This window comes from Argiope bruennichi, chromosome 1 (genome assembly GCF_947563725.1).
Source record: "Argiope bruennichi chromosome 1, qqArgBrue1.1, whole genome shotgun sequence".
NCBI classification, from domain to species: domain Eukaryota; kingdom Metazoa; phylum Arthropoda; class Arachnida; order Araneae; family Araneidae; genus Argiope; species Argiope bruennichi.
Genome location: NC_079151.1, coordinates 125571156 through 125587056, shown reverse-complemented (window position 1 = coordinate 125587056; position 15901 = coordinate 125571156). Strand labels below are relative to the sequence as shown.

The 15901-nt window shown below is 27.2% G+C and overlaps 1 protein-coding gene across 1 annotated transcript; it reads right to left on the bottom strand.

Annotated features, from left to right (window-relative positions):
• Positions 1 to 204: 204 nt before the first annotated feature.
• Positions 205 to 15684, bottom strand: LOC129981371 (probable ATP-dependent RNA helicase DDX49). The gene is made up of 7 exons (XM_056092235.1): positions 15485 to 15684; positions 12599 to 12837; positions 8940 to 9134; positions 7183 to 7457; positions 5346 to 5500; positions 4015 to 4215; positions 205 to 1362 (listed from the first exon to the last, which is right to left on the bottom strand). Exons 1-7 carry the CDS (start codon positions 15561 to 15563, stop codon positions 1046 to 1048), a joined length of 1461 nt encoding a protein of 486 aa, XP_055948210.1. The 5' UTR covers positions 15564 to 15684; the 3' UTR covers positions 205 to 1045.
• Positions 15685 to 15901: the final 217 nt, after the last annotated feature.

Here is a 15901-nt window from a genome sequence, read left to right as displayed (position 1 = left end):
TAAAAATACTGCCATATTCTAAAATATAAAAATACTTGTTTCAAACGCAGTGTTATAAATTGTAACATGCAGACACTGACACACTTTATTAAAGCTGTTTTAACTAAATTATATTCCATTTATTTAGATTTATATTCTATTATCTATATATTTTAATCAAAAGAAAACAAATATATTTATTATATAAATTGAAACTTTTCTTTATTTGGAGTCGTTTTGATTAATCAATAAGCTAAGAGATACTATTTATAACTTATAAAAGCTATAAATAAATTATGATATCACGATATATCGAAAAATATCGATATGTACTGGACGATATATATAGTGATGATGAAGTTCTATCATCGCCCAGCCCTACCAATCACTAGTTGGATTCGGCTCAAAATTTTATAGATGCATACAATATAGATATTAAATATGTGTACCGAATATTGTCTATCTAGCTTGCAATTGTTGTATTGATATTCGAACAGCCAGCCAGTCATACATACTTCCTCTGACAAAATTCAGAAAATTTGACAGAAACAATTTGGTATAAAAATCGTATACCGAATTTTATTCGTCTAGCTCAAAACGTTTTTGAGTTATCTTTGTCACAGACAGACAGACGAACTTTTTCACAAAAACATATTTTTCGAATTCAGAGAGGCCTGAGGCATAGAAATTCATCAAAATTTCGAGTTCGATTTTTTAATATTTTTTTTAACTATTATAATATTTTCTCTATACTACGAATATGAGAAAATTAAAAAAAAATTAAGATAATTATAATTTGAATTTTCATACATTTTTTTTTCTGTTAGGTAAATAAAAATAAACAAAGTGCTTATTTTGAACACAAATGTTGAGAAGACAAGTCACCACTCTTCTTGATATTATTTTTTCAGTATAAAAATTAATATTTCAAAAAATATATAGACTTTTACCAAGTTGCTGAAAGATAGAAAACTTACTTTAGTCTTCATATTTTTGTTTGAAAAAATAAAAAAAGAAATTTTTATTTACATTAATTCATTATTTTTAATTTGATTGTCATTATGCCTTAACTGTTTTCTTGTGTTGCTACCTGCGCTGTTGTTTTTTCTTCATCAGACTGAGTCCTTAATGTAGATACATCACCACCCAAAGCAGCAACAGCATCTAGAGACACAATTTCAGTAGATTCTCCAGAGTTCCTAAGTTTTTTATTATTTTTCTTTTTTTGCCTCTTGGATTTCACATAAATTTCACCACCTTCTAGAATAATTCGTTTCCTCTTGTTTATTTCTTTTCTTTCCACAGTTTCATCGTACTGTAAGTTGATAGCAGCTTCTCGAAAAGTCACTTCTACTTGAAGGGCTATTTCCAACACTTTTTTTTCTGAAACAAAATTTTGAAATTGAATGAAATCAATCAGTAATATTCATAAAGAAAGATTGTATAATATACTATAAACCAAATCGATGTAGTTCTGAAATAATTGCATGAATATGTATAATAGGAAAGATAATATAAAAATCAAAGTAAATTTGTTTTAATTTTCTTTCTCATAGCTTATATTCAATCATTAATTAAATTTTCTCTTCCTTTTCAAAAGATTAAAAATTAATATTTTACATATTAATATAATTTATAATATATAATGCTTAGTAAACCGCAATTCTCTTTTGACTATTTCTTTAAATTTCCAGATGATGATGGGTTAGTAAATGGTATCTAGAAAACAATCCAAAGCCATACTTTTAACTAAAATTATTAACTGATAAATGGCAATATGCATTTAGTTGAAATATATTTCTGCCCCATTTTGACGTAACATAGGAAATATTTTTGATTTTAAATTATAAAAACCATCCCTAGATGATCAACATAACACATGAACCAGCAACACTTTCTCTAAGCTTCTGTTTAGCAACAACAGGGCAACTTTTTTTTATCTGCAATCTCTGATTTCACATACATCAGGCCCAAACATACAGTTCATGAAGTCAGATTTTAAACCTAGTATACTTTCTGAAATCAAGAACTTATCATTGTGATTTAGAAGAAGATAGCAAATGTCTGATGAGTTAAAATTTTAAAACATTAAGGTTAAGAAAGATAAATGCTATTTAATTAATTCAACATCTGCTTTAAGTTAAAATTATAAATGTAAGATTTAAGAAAAAACACTATTATAGCAGAATCAAGTATAATGTGAGCATACAGAATGTGAAGTCTTTTTAAGAACCAAAATTTTATTAAGGTGACAAAGTTAATGATAAACAAGTTAGAAAATTGTTATAAATTGAGGAATAGATTTTTTTTAAAAAATTCAATATGCCACTTTATGTGACTAATTATGCCTGTAAAGCATATCAAAATGGTGCTTAATCATTTTACTATGTCACTGGTGGTAATGCATCATTGATGGCATTACCACCAGTGATCTTCTACTTGTGGTCATTAATATCCTATATCTTTCTTTCATTATAAAGTATCAAACAAATATGTTATAATGGAACAAGCTCTAAGCTTAACATAAATAAAAAAAATGGGGAAAATGGATAGAACAACACTGATAAAAAATACATAACTCCCAAAACATATTTTTTTTAATAAGCATAATTTTTATAAGATTTCTTCAATACTATCTCTTTTATTAATAAGATATTTGAATATATTTACAAACATGATCACAAACTTTTGAAAACGACAAAAAGGGGGGGGGGGATAAATTTTATTTGACATAAAGTAAATTCCAATTATCAGTATTAATCAGCATCAATTTTATCTAGATAATCAAATTTCTGAAAAGTTGGCAAAAAGCGAAAATTGCTGAATACATTTTACAAAAGCAATGTGATTTGCATTTTGTATAATTATATACTGTATTAAATACCACTGCCTGAACATATCAGGGTTAATATCGTTGCATTTACTCATTTATATTCAAAATTTGCCTTTCTCAAAGCATTTTTTAGTTGATTGGAGCTTTGCTGTATCTGAAGGTAACCACTTACCTGTTTTGTAATTTTTTTTTTTTTTGAAATTGTAAAGAGACTTTAATAACACCTAATACATTACATTCATAAATGCATATAATTGCAATAAACCGATGCTATTATACCTTCATAAAGGCTTTAGCAATATTTTACTTTCAGAAATGACATTTTTAAGAGTAACAAATTAAAAAAATAACAAAAATAGAAAAATCAATACAGTGCGTACGGGTTACGCGATTTCTCGTTCTTAGCAGACCGAATGTTGTGGTCAGGTCACGAGATATCCAGTGCTCATGTTTTTTCAGCGCAATCGATGCATAACCAACCAGAGGCAAATATTTTTATGTTACCAGGGTAATGAAGCCTTAAGCATTCTTATAACAAATGATTAACAAAATATCTGAATGTCAACATTCCAAGAGCATGTGAAAACAATCAGTCAGTATAGGCAGTACATTGGTAGATCTGTGCCAATCATTTACCATACCTTATAAAATGCTTTATTATTGTGCAATTCATTATACAACAAATTATTTATGGATTTACTCACGACATATACTTTCTGGTAATATGAAACAGAATATACTGGAAGCAATAGCAAGTAAAGACAAGAAGAAGCTCCCAAACCAAACAATACAAAGCCTGTTCGTCCAATAGAAAAAGGAGCGAAACAAAATATTGCTGCAAATCATGCCAAATACCATTACACAAGAGAGTATGCTTTACCAAATATCAACTAAAGCATTACTCAAGTCTGTGAAATAAATAATAGTTAAAATGTAAAAAAATCTTATATAATAAATAGATGTATAGAATATATAGTGATATTTAATAATACTTTGTGTAAATATGATACCAAATGCAAATTAAAAATATGCATATATGCATTCTATTGCTTGCCAAGCATACTTCTAGAGTGTTCAAAAATGTGCTGGTCCTGGGAGTGCAATGTATCAAAAATTATAAATAGAAAATAAAGTAGGTGGAAATAAAAATATTACAATTCCCTTTTTTCTGCTGAGTTATAGATAAAATCAAAGAAAATTACCTGAAACTTTAAATTCTTGAAGCTTGTAATTAATATTTTTCTCTATGTTTATTAACCGATTGATTTCTTTTGGAGTTAATAAAGTGAAAGCTAGACCGCCTCTCCCAGCACGGGCTGTTCTACCAACTCGATGTACGTAGTTAGCAGGAACTGGTGGAACACTATAGTTCACCACTAAGTCAACCATTGGTATGTCTAAACCTACAAAAAGAAATAGAAGATTTTAATTTGCTTATTGGCATAATTACAGAAATTTGGTACTCAAATATTAAAAAAAATATTATTACAAAATATCAGTTACCAAACAAGTTTTCATGTCTTTAAAGCATTTTGAGGTAGTTGATTTTAAAACTGATGTTACTTTTACTGAGCTGACTCTGGTTTTTCAAATAATGCCTATCCTGCACAATTCAATAGTATCTGTAAACCACTATTATATGTTGCTGATTTTAATTAAAATAAATGTTTACATTTTCCCATGTTAGTTAAATATAATTTATCACTCATTCTACAAAATTATATTAATTTAACAAGTCAAAATTTCAAAGAAAATGATTACAGATTTGAACAATCTAAATCTTGATCTGCAATTCAAAAATTCCAATTTTATTAAATAATCGTTCATTTTTTCAGACTGCTGGCAAACTTATTAAATTAACTGATACTTTTATGGAATTTTGTATACATTAAAAGTATTTATCATATGTCATCAAAAAATGATATTGCTTTATATCAACAACACACAATTTCTAATGCAATGGAAAGCAAACACATGCTGTCAGATGTTTGTTTCCACATAAAAAAAATGTTGTAAATAATTTTATATCTAGGGAGGGAGTGGGATAGATGCAACTGTTTTTTCATCAGGCAAGCTTATCACCATGTGCTATGTAATGTGTTCAAATTCTTATTTATTCAAGAAAGTCGGACCATATTTCTATGCAAAATGAAACTTAGTGATACAGACTTCTGTATTTTATTATTTTTCTAATAACAACTTCAAAATTATTTCTTATTCAGGTACAAAACATCTACAAAAAAAAAAAAAAACATTAATCAGAAAGATTAAATCAGTCAATAGTGCTATATATTATGTTATTGGCTGCTTCATTTAAATGCAAACAATTTCATTTTATGTGTGCCTTATTCATTCCGTATGCAAATATACGTGCCATATGCATTCAAATGCAAATATAACTTGTAGAATTTATTGTTAAAGTCAGTGATCTTAAAAGATACAACCTGTAGGAGCTAACTGTGTTCTAATAAAGCAGTCTACAAGTTTTCAAATAAAAGAAAAACAGACAAAAGAAAAGAAAAACAAGCCTTACCTCGACTAGCTAAATCAGTAGCTACCAGTATCTTAATGCGATTGGATTTAAATCTTGTAATAGATATTGATCTTTCTCTTTGTTTTAAATTAGAATTTAAAGCAACATTATCGAAACCTAATTTCTTCAAGGCTTCAGACACTATTTGACAAACTCTGAAATAAATAAATGCATGCTTGTTATATGAGAAAAAATTCATTTATTCATTCATTTTATAAAATAAATCAAACTAAACTTTTTATACAAAAAAATCTACAATACTGATTTTTAATGGAATCGAATCAAACTAAAGCTTAACAAATAGATAAAATTTTTCATTTAAATAAATAAGCTGATAAGTGTTTGTTATTAAAAATAATTGCCCATTCTAGCTTAAAGGTAAGATTATTCATTCTGAAGGGGAAAAAAAACTATTGAAGGCAAGTTTTAATGCTAACCAATCTACAAAAAAATTTGAAGGAAGGATAGTATTTGTTACTTAAACTATTAAGTTGAAATTTATCTTATTTACAATAAACTTAGATCTTTAAAATAATTGAAGAAATTTTTAATGGAAGAAACATGGTAAACATATCGAAGAAAAAAAAAGACTTTACATAGGCAACAACGTCATCTGAATAATTACTGTAATTAACACTCTCGGCATTTTTATTTTTAAAATATAGAAGTTTCCTTTAAAAATTACTGGAATTCTTTTTTTGGGACTGGAAATTAATTTTTTTAAAATTATTTTTTCTAATTTACTGGATTTTTTTTTGAATAAAGAAAATTTTATTATAATCTTATAATATGGGTAAAAATTAGCAAAAAAATTCATAATTGCAATAATTCCAATAATATTTAGATGCAAAATCAGAGCAAAATTTTTGATCGTCATTTGGCAACAGCTCCTTTTGGAATGTTTATATGCTTACCTCAAGTGTTTCCCCCCCCCCCTTTTAGAATAAGACAACGACAAAATGAATTTAAGCTGAGCAATTTCAATTATATATTGAAATTGTCAAAAATGAAAGTTATAGCAAATGAAATTATTACGGAATTACTCATAAGAAGATCTAGTAAGAATAAATGAAACAGATTAAAAAGCATTTTTTTTGTGTGTGTGTGTACAGATCCAAGTTTCAGAGTATCAGAAGCAATGCCAATTTTCGTTGCCAATTAATTGTACCACTTTGAATATAATTAATTCACCACTTTGAAGTGTAACTTAGTATAATAAATCATTATTGCCCAAGTATAATTTAAAATAATACGTTAAAAAACAACATGGTAACTTTTTGTGATAAGATTTAGTTTATCAAAGTTGATTGACATGATTAATTTAAGCTTTTTAATACTTGCTATCTTCAGCTACTATTTCTGTGTTATTAACAGTATGTTGACTAATTTTGATGAATTACATCTTATCGAAACACGGGAAAAGAAGTATATCCAATTTTGATTCTTATTCTTTGAAACTGATGTTTTAGCTTTTAGTAATTGATTAAAAATTAATGTTAGAATTTTAATATGCAATTTTTTTCTTCTGCAATAAATGCATTTATAATTTTTTATTACAAGCAGAAATACATAACTATATAGCAAATGAGAGGAGCAAGCTGGGTTTACACAGTGATCCCAAAAGATTCTTGAGGGTTGGCGAGTGGAATGAGAAGGCAGTATAACCTTCTAGTATACACTTATCATGATAATAATTATATCACACTGATAGCTGCATTTTCCCCATGCTAGGAAGTACTGTCATTTCAAAAGTGTTTTTAAAATGTCAAGAAATTAATTAATACTGGTTTAAGTTTTCTTTTATGCAAGGGGAAAAAAATTATATGCACATACTTACTCGCAATTTTTTGTAAATATAATCATAGAACTATCTGGAGTTTTGGCTTGGTAATCATTGATTATTTTTACTAAATATCCACTTCTCAAAACAGGGTTGTGCACAAAAACATATCTTTGATCCAGTTCAGTGACTGTAGTTACATCTGCTTCACCTTTCCAAACAAAAGGTGTTTCGTGACCATGTTTAATTGCATTTTCCACCATAGGAGTCATGGTAGCACTGAAGAGTAAAGTCTGTCTCTTTTTTGGCAAAGCAGCCATTATCACTTCCAGCTATTTAATAGAAAAATTATTTACTAAGCACATATGTAAATATGTTTTTAATGAACATAATTTAAAGCAAATAACAGTGCTGAAAATAAATTATTTCAAAAGTAAAAATAATGTTAGTTTCCAAATCTATGAAAATAAGTATTCAACAACTATTCAATAAGTACTAAGCAACAACAATAACTACAATTTAATTGAGAATGTTTTCTCTATGAGGTCTTTTATTTGCACTTCTGTGCAAATGAACAGAAATATGATTTAGTATCTATCTACCAAGAATCTTAACTTCTATAAACAGAATTCAGAAATCTAGAAGTAATATGCATTAAATGTGTTTTATTATTTCCTGAAAATGGGTGTATCTTAATGGGAGAAATTGTTATTAGTCAAATGTATAAAAATAAATAACTTTAGATATTAAAATACATTCAAAATTACTAAAGCATCAAAAATCGAACTAGAAGAAATGCTAAAATACACCTATACGAATTACATAATTTTATTAAAGAATTTTATGAAGAGATTCATACAAGAGAAAATGGTCACCCAAACAAATATGTAAATTTCTAAAAACGTCAAATATTTTTTTCAAATTAAGAATAAAAAAAATTAAGGTATTTTTAGAAAAAGGAAGTGAAATCTTTGTATTTACTAGAGGGAGGGGAAGTTATGAAATCTGTATATCACATCTTAAAATCCTCAAAAGAATAGAAATAATCAAATAGTTTAAGAGAAAATTATTTAGAAATAAAGTTTATACAAGTTTTGCTGTTCTTTCTAGATTTAATTTATTAACTTGTATATAAATACAGGGTGGTTCTCAAATATTTGGTACAAACTTAAAACCAAGAGGAAATGATTGCTTAAAGCAGATATTTTTATAGAATGTGTGGTTAGAAAAAGTATGTTGAGATCGTTTATAATAGTAATTAGGTTGTTCTTACTTGTCGGAGTATGTTAATAACTACAATTTTCAACTTTGGATTTGTAATAATTCATAAGGGAAGATATCACATTCCTACCAAGAAAAATGATTCATTGATATTTCAGTAATTAATTACTTTCAAAGTAATTTGAATGAACATATATATAACTTCCAGAACTTTGTTTGCTATTAACCAAAGACCTCAACCATGGTTCATTAATACTTAAGTAATTAATTATTTTGAAAGCCATTTGAATAAGCATATAAGTTCCAGATTAGCTTTGTTTGTCCTCCACCAAAGACTTACAGAAAAATTATTTTTGAACAATAAGGATAGAATGTTATTTTCAATATTGAATTGTAAAATAGTTGTTTTGGCTTTAAAAAAAAAATCTGTTTATCTTTTTATCGATAAAATCAAAACTAGACATATCAGACTTGTTCACAAATTTCTTCATAAAATTATCTCCTTAAAATTGATGATGGTATTAATTCACCAGTTACAATAAAGAAATTATAGAATATAATAAAAATTGATAGAAAAAACATCAAAGGCATACATCTTCTGTAAATGATCCATTAAGCATTCTGTCTGCTTCATCTACAACCAACATCTTAATGTATTTGAAATCGCGCTCATAGCCACTCTGGATCATGTCAGAAAGTCGTCCAGGTGTTGCAACTATAATGTGAGGTCCTTTAGCAATCTGTGCTCCTTGCTCTACTTGATTTTCTCCACCAATGATCAAACAAACCTATATAAAAAAAAAATAGCAATTAGTTCAAAGTCATTAATAACATATGTTGAACGTCAATATAATTTATAACAAAATATAATCAACAAAAATATTGATTTTTCTACTCTACATAAATCTCCAGTTCTCCAGTCTAACTAACTTAATCTATTTGTTATATCGACCAAAATGATTATTTAAGCAAAAATTCAAAAATTAAACATGAAATACAGAAAGAGAATAATTTCAGTTTCTTCTTCATTCAAAAGACACTAAAATGCCTAGAACCAAAAGAAAGAGCCAAATGACATTTTTTTTCTTTCCTTAGAATCAGAAGGAATCAATTAAAATAACCTGGAAAATTTTATTTTCCAGGTTATTTTTCTCTACAATCCCAAATAAATATGCATACATATAAGGAAATTCCATCCAAACCTAAGGATATGGAACTCATTATATGCATAAGTCTTTTGATAAATTTTAAATGTTAGTGAGGTATAAGAAAACAAGTAATTTTTGCAATCAGTATATATAATTATCCATCTCCACTTGTAACACTGGTTGCAGTTAAAAATATCCTTGCTCCTTTTATCTGCATTATTATCAAATGTAAAGTCCAAATTTCACATTTTTTTTAAATGCCAGACTGTAGCAAGGATTAATGAACTAAGATCTGAAATTTCTATAATTTTATTTTTAAGTCATTTTTTTCCCCCCTCTGCAATTGTATTTTTCTTCTGTTAGTAGATTTCTATTTGTTTCAAACAAATTTCAGTGATTGATTTCGACTTCAATATGCATTAACATTATGGATAGAAAAGATTCTATAGTAAAGAAAGCAAAACTTTCAATGTTATACGTTTGAATCTAAAGTGTACTACAATTCGTTTTTATTTAGTTATCTATTTATTCAGCACTCTGCCAATATGTATAAGATTTTTCTCTTACAACTTTTGTTAAAAATTTACAAAAGTGTGATTTTATCAAAACTAGACTATGGTAGCATGATTTATGACTCAGCAGCAGTCTATTCTGCAACAGCTTGACACAATACATCATCAGGAGCTTTTAGAACTTCTCTTATTCAAAGCTTATACATAATAACTAAAAAACCAGATTTACAATTACGACGCCAGAGATTTTCTCTCAAATACTTTTTAAAAATAAATCAGAATCCATCACATTCCTTATACGACAGGATCACAAATCCGATTTATGGACAGTTATATGAGAAAAAGATTTCATTTATTCCATCATTTAGTTTTAGAATCCACCCTCTTTTAGATAATTTTAACCTAAAGAACATTGACATTTTAACTAAAGAAGACGAAGTTTCCCCTTGGACATGCAAAAGCATTCTTACTATCAATAATTTTAATAAGCTGCCAAAATCTACGACTGCACCATCTGTTTACATAAAAAAAAAATTTTGTGATCATAGGCAATCGTTTGAAAAATGCGACACTGCTTTTACAGATGGTTCCAAAATCAGTGACCATGTTGGCTCAGCTGAATATTTGACCACATTGTACTTTCTAGGAAGCTAAACAAACATAGTTCTGTTTTTACCTTGAAGATTTTAGCCATTTACACTGCTCTAAGACTATTATCAAAGAAAGATTGGATCATATATACCAATTCAAAAAATTCAATTGAAGCAATTTTGAATTCATCAAGATAAAGCCGTCCTTTGGTGCTCAGTACAGTAAAACTATATTTTAAATTGCTGAAGTGTAACTTTAATATTCTATTTTGGTGGATTCCTGGATACGTTGGTATCCCTGGAAACGATCGAGCTGATGTTGCCGCAAAAATAGTTAATTCAAATGAAGAAACCTTTGTTCCATTTCAAGACTTGGATGAAATTTTAAAGCAATGTTCGCTTGCAGCATACTTGGGATTCATAACTTTATAATAAATTGCATTCCAACTAACCATTTATTTCCGGTTTTAAGAATGACTCTCTCAGTCGTAGAACGAGAGTCGTGTTAGCAAGTCTTCGCATAGGTCATACTTATTTTACTCGCAAACATTTACTTCATTCAGATACAGCTCCGATTTGTACAAAATGCAGTACTATAATTTCAGTTCAGCATACTATTTGTGAATGCCCAAAATACCGTTTTCTAAGAATAAAATATTTCAGCAGAGATTATCCAAATTTGAAAGATATAATTGGCAAACCCTACCATATTAATGTATTTTCATTTTTACTTGACATCAATTTCATGCATAATATCTAATTTCGATTTTCACTTTGTTATTTTAATTTTACATCCCCTTACTGTAATGAGTAAATTTTTTGTATTTTAAGTTAATACGAGTTTGGCACAGCCTGGCCAGTATTGGCCCTTGCACCATAAAAAAAAACAATCAAACAAACAAACAACTTTTGTTAGTTAATCTGCAAAATCATATCTGAGATAGTGTTAATAGGACAACAGCCCATCAAGATGGGCACATCTTCTAGTAGAATACAATGTTGGAAATGTTAGTTTTTTTGTAAGAAAATAAAGTAAAAGAAAAAGATACACAAAATAATGTATATAACACTTAAATGATGTAAAAATTAACAATAGTTGGAAAAATAATATTACAAATTATACACAGCCAAATAAAAGACTATGTATCAGCAACAAATTTTGAAAAATTCAAAGGTCATCTGAAGCAGAATGTAATTTATGCAACTGTCTGGTCTCACTACTGTGAATTTGTATTCCATTATGTCTGTACAATCTGATGTATAATTTCTTTCACCAAACTGATTGGCAAAAAGACTTCCCTATAGAGACTACTCTGTACATTTGAATCCAAATTTTCTAATTTAAGAATGATGTTTTTACTAACACTGTACTTTTATGATAAGTTTTTGAAATATACAAAATCTCCTTTGGCAATGTCTCTTTAACAATATATTTTATAAATAAGTCAATATTTCAAATCTAATTCATTCTTACAGTGTTTCATTTATTTAATATGATTTGCTGTAAATAAATATACAGAAAAACAAATTTTTATCCAAGTTCATTTAAAATTAATCTATGATTAAAACCAGAAAAGTTATGAAGCTCTGAATGTCTCTATTTTATACTATCTTGGGCAATTTCAGTGGCCACTTTCAGTAAATCAAGCAACATGCAAAGTTTCCTGGAGGCAGCTGTTAAGTGGCTTAAAATAATAAAACTGAAAGTTACAGAACTATGCCAGTTTTGGTTACAAAAGAATGAAACTGTTTGCATAGAATATGTCAAGAATATTTTACAAAATACGATTATAGAGGACTACATAAAAATTTAAGCACTGCAATTTTTCAGGTTTGCATTTATTGATTTAAAAAATTTAATTATTTATGGCATTTAGATTGGAAGTATATGCTCAGTTTAATGATTTAAAAATTAGAGACTGAACATCTTTAATAATTTAAAAATTAAATAGCAGAATAAACACCTTTTATTCATAAAATTCTTTTTTTTCTTCTCACTTACTTGTATATTTACTGGCTTTCCAATAACTTTAATTTGATCATAAATTTGTCGAGCTAGTTCTCTCGTTGGAGTAAGAATCAAACCAAACTTAGAAACAGGATCTGAACACCATTTATGCAGCATAGGCAGTACAAATGCAAGCGTTTTACCAGTTCCAGTCTTGGATATAGCAACACAGCCTTTTCCTTCCATAATTGGAGGGATACAGTGATATTGTACTGGAGTAGGCTTTGTTATTCCTGCAAAGATTGATTCATCCATTCTTTAATAAAACATTTGAAAGAAAATTTTCAAATAATTAAAGAACAATGTTAACATTATTGCATTGTATGATCCTTAAGATATCATTTAATATCTTGATTCTGACTTGAAAATCTAAGCTATATTTATAAGGGGTAATATAAGGGATTTTTTCTGTGAGGAATCCATACTAATTTGTCTAACAGTATTGACTCCTTGTGACCCAAAAATCCCCTGAAATTAGGCCTAAGATACACAATTTTTACAGAAAATGAACAGAAATTTTACAGAAACCAATTATGAAAACAAAAAGAAAAGAACATACCAGCTTAATGGGACAGCTTTTGCCAAAATCTTTTGCCTGCTGCTGGTACGTTCTTTCCTTTTTGTTTTCATAATTGGTTGAGAGTTATTATATGTTTATTTCATGTTATTGTATTTTTGCTTATTAGTGGCTGTATTAATTTATTGTTTGTTTCTTTTCTGTAAAAATGGTGTATCTCTTAGGCTTAAATTCAGAGGATTTTCAGGTCACGAGGAGTCAATACTGTTGGACAAATTAGTCTGGATTCCTCACAGAAAAAATCCCTTATTTTGAATCCCTGAATGAGGGTGACCCTTGAAAAAATCTTCAGGCTGGATTCTTATTTTATTTAGTTTAATTTTGATACTTGTTTTGCTATTAACTTAGTTTTTATTACTAATTATATATATATATATATATATATATATATATATATATATATATATATATATATATATATATATATATATATATATATACAAATACTGAGAAGTACAAATTTAAAAAAATTAATCTTTATTCCATTTTACACTTAATATATTCACAAATGAAAACAAAACAAATAAAATAAAAATAAGCAGCTTCATTTCAGTGAGTTATTCATCAATACTTTAAAAATAAAAATGTTATTTCTAGTAAAAATGAAAGAAAAAAAATCATATTTTTACATTTTCATTGGAATTGATTATAAAAATTTCTCTGTATTTATAGAAAAATTTTAATATTAGTTTATTTGTATATTATTCTGAAGAAATGAAGAATAAAATTCAAGGAGCTCAAATTGCATTATCTTTCGTGTTTCACAATACATCTCATATAAAACAGCATCAAAAGTCTAAACAATGCCATTTTAAAATATAAATAAACTTCATATAATAAAAAAATAGGGTTAAACTAAGTATTTTTCCTCTTATTTGCCATTATTGATACAAATTCAATTATTTTTTATGTAATTTTTAGATCAAATCCATGTGCTTGTTAAAAATCAAGTTATAACTCTTAATTTTTAAAAAAAATAAAAGTATATTTTTTATAAATTTATAAATGCATCTCACAAATTCATTCAGTTATTTATAAAATTGGATAAACAAACAAATTAATTTAAAATAATGTGTGTGTGTGAAATAATTTCAACTCATCTAATATTCTAAAACTAATTCATTTATAATCTGTTAAGCTGAGACTTCAATTTAAATTCTGGGTTATACAGGCTTTTGGTTCCCATGCTCTTCAATCTATACAATATGTTTCCACACCATCTCTTTTTCCTTCTTTCCTTTTTTAAACTATACAATAGCATAGAAATCTTAATAACATAAAAACAGCTTTCTATAACATTATGAAAAATAAATAAAAATTATTATTAAAGAGCTTCCAAGCTTGTTTCTCCATTAAATAAAACCGATTTTATATGCTTGGTATACAAGTATATATGTATGAGTAAAAATTCATAAATATATCAAAAAATATATTGCTATTTAGTTTTCCTATTAAATTTCTTGACAGATTTCATTAAGAGATTAGATTTATATTTGGCATTTTATAATAAATTGACTAAGGACAAAAATCTCTAAAATAATCCTCAAAAAAAAATTTTTTTTAAATAATAACAAACATAAAATTAATAACCTAAAAAAAGCTTTTTTCTAGGAAATATGTTGTCAAATAAAAAGAGAAATGTATATGAAAAAATTACACTCTATACATACAATTAGAATTATATTCTGACCACTTCTAAGACTTTTCATTAAAAACAAATAACTTTTTCCAATATTTAAGGAATTTTAAAAAATCACCTACAAAAATTCATGAAATTCATTATCATATTAACGAGGCCTAAATATCTCAGACAACAAGTTTTAATTGCTAAGTTTTTTTTCAATTAATTTAAAAGAACAAATAATTACATTTAAAAAAGACAGAAATTCTGGATTCTTAGAAGCATCACATTCAGAAGAAATTTAAGATAATCTTTCCTGCCCATTATTTTCACTCAAAGGCAAAAATTAACAAAATATAACCACTTAAACGATAATTAATATGATTGTTTTCCCATTTTGAATGGTATTATGCCACTTTTAATAGCGAGACTATGAATAAATATGCATTCACTTGAATTGCCTAAAAATCAATTGATGTCTCGATTTGAGAGGCGAAAAAAATAGGGCACATTAATGATATGAAATTACACTAAGAATTAAGTAAAAGAAAATTCGCTAAGGGACATGGATTACACATCATTTATACCTAATAATTTTTTAATTAAAAGGTACTCGTTTACTCAGTAAGAAATATAATGTCCTTCAATTACAATAATAAACACATTGTATATAAAAACATACCCATTTCGGTACATTGCTTAACAATCCATTCTTTGAGATTAAACTCCTTAAACCCCTCGTCATGACAAACAGCGGACATTTTTATCTTATTTAAAGCGAAATTCAGCTTTTTGAAACAGTTAATAGATTATTTGTGGCTTACGAGGAACACGCAGTTTCTTAAAAAAATTTTGACAACAAACACCACGAGAAAATTTAAGTAACGTGGTATATCAATTCAGTTCATTTCAGACAAGCTCTGTTCCAGTTGTTTTTACCACTATTGCTTCAAATATAATTTTTAATCTATTTAGAATTTAATTAATTGGTTATGATTGAACTGTGTAAAGAAATTTTAGATAAGAATCATATTTCTTATCTTCCCGACTTCCGTTTGTCTATAAGATGGTATATTTATCATCACTCATGTATTTGTGG

What these genes read in the sequence shown, in the direction of transcription:
- LOC129981371 (XM_056092235.1), bottom strand. Translation starts at nt 15,563, where the DNA reads ATGTCCGCTGTTTGTCATGACGAGGGGTTTAAGGAGTTTAATCTCAAA. An exon ending in TAAGCAATGTACCGAAATGG is followed by an intron (nt 12,838 to 15,484) that starts GTATGTTTTTAT and finishes CAATCTTTGCAG; the next exon opens with GAATAACAAAGCCTACTCCA. An exon ending in GAAAGCCAGTAAATATACAA is followed by an intron (nt 9,135 to 12,598) that starts GTAAGTGAGAAG and finishes TTTTTTATATAG; the next exon opens with GTTTGTTTGATCATTGGTGG.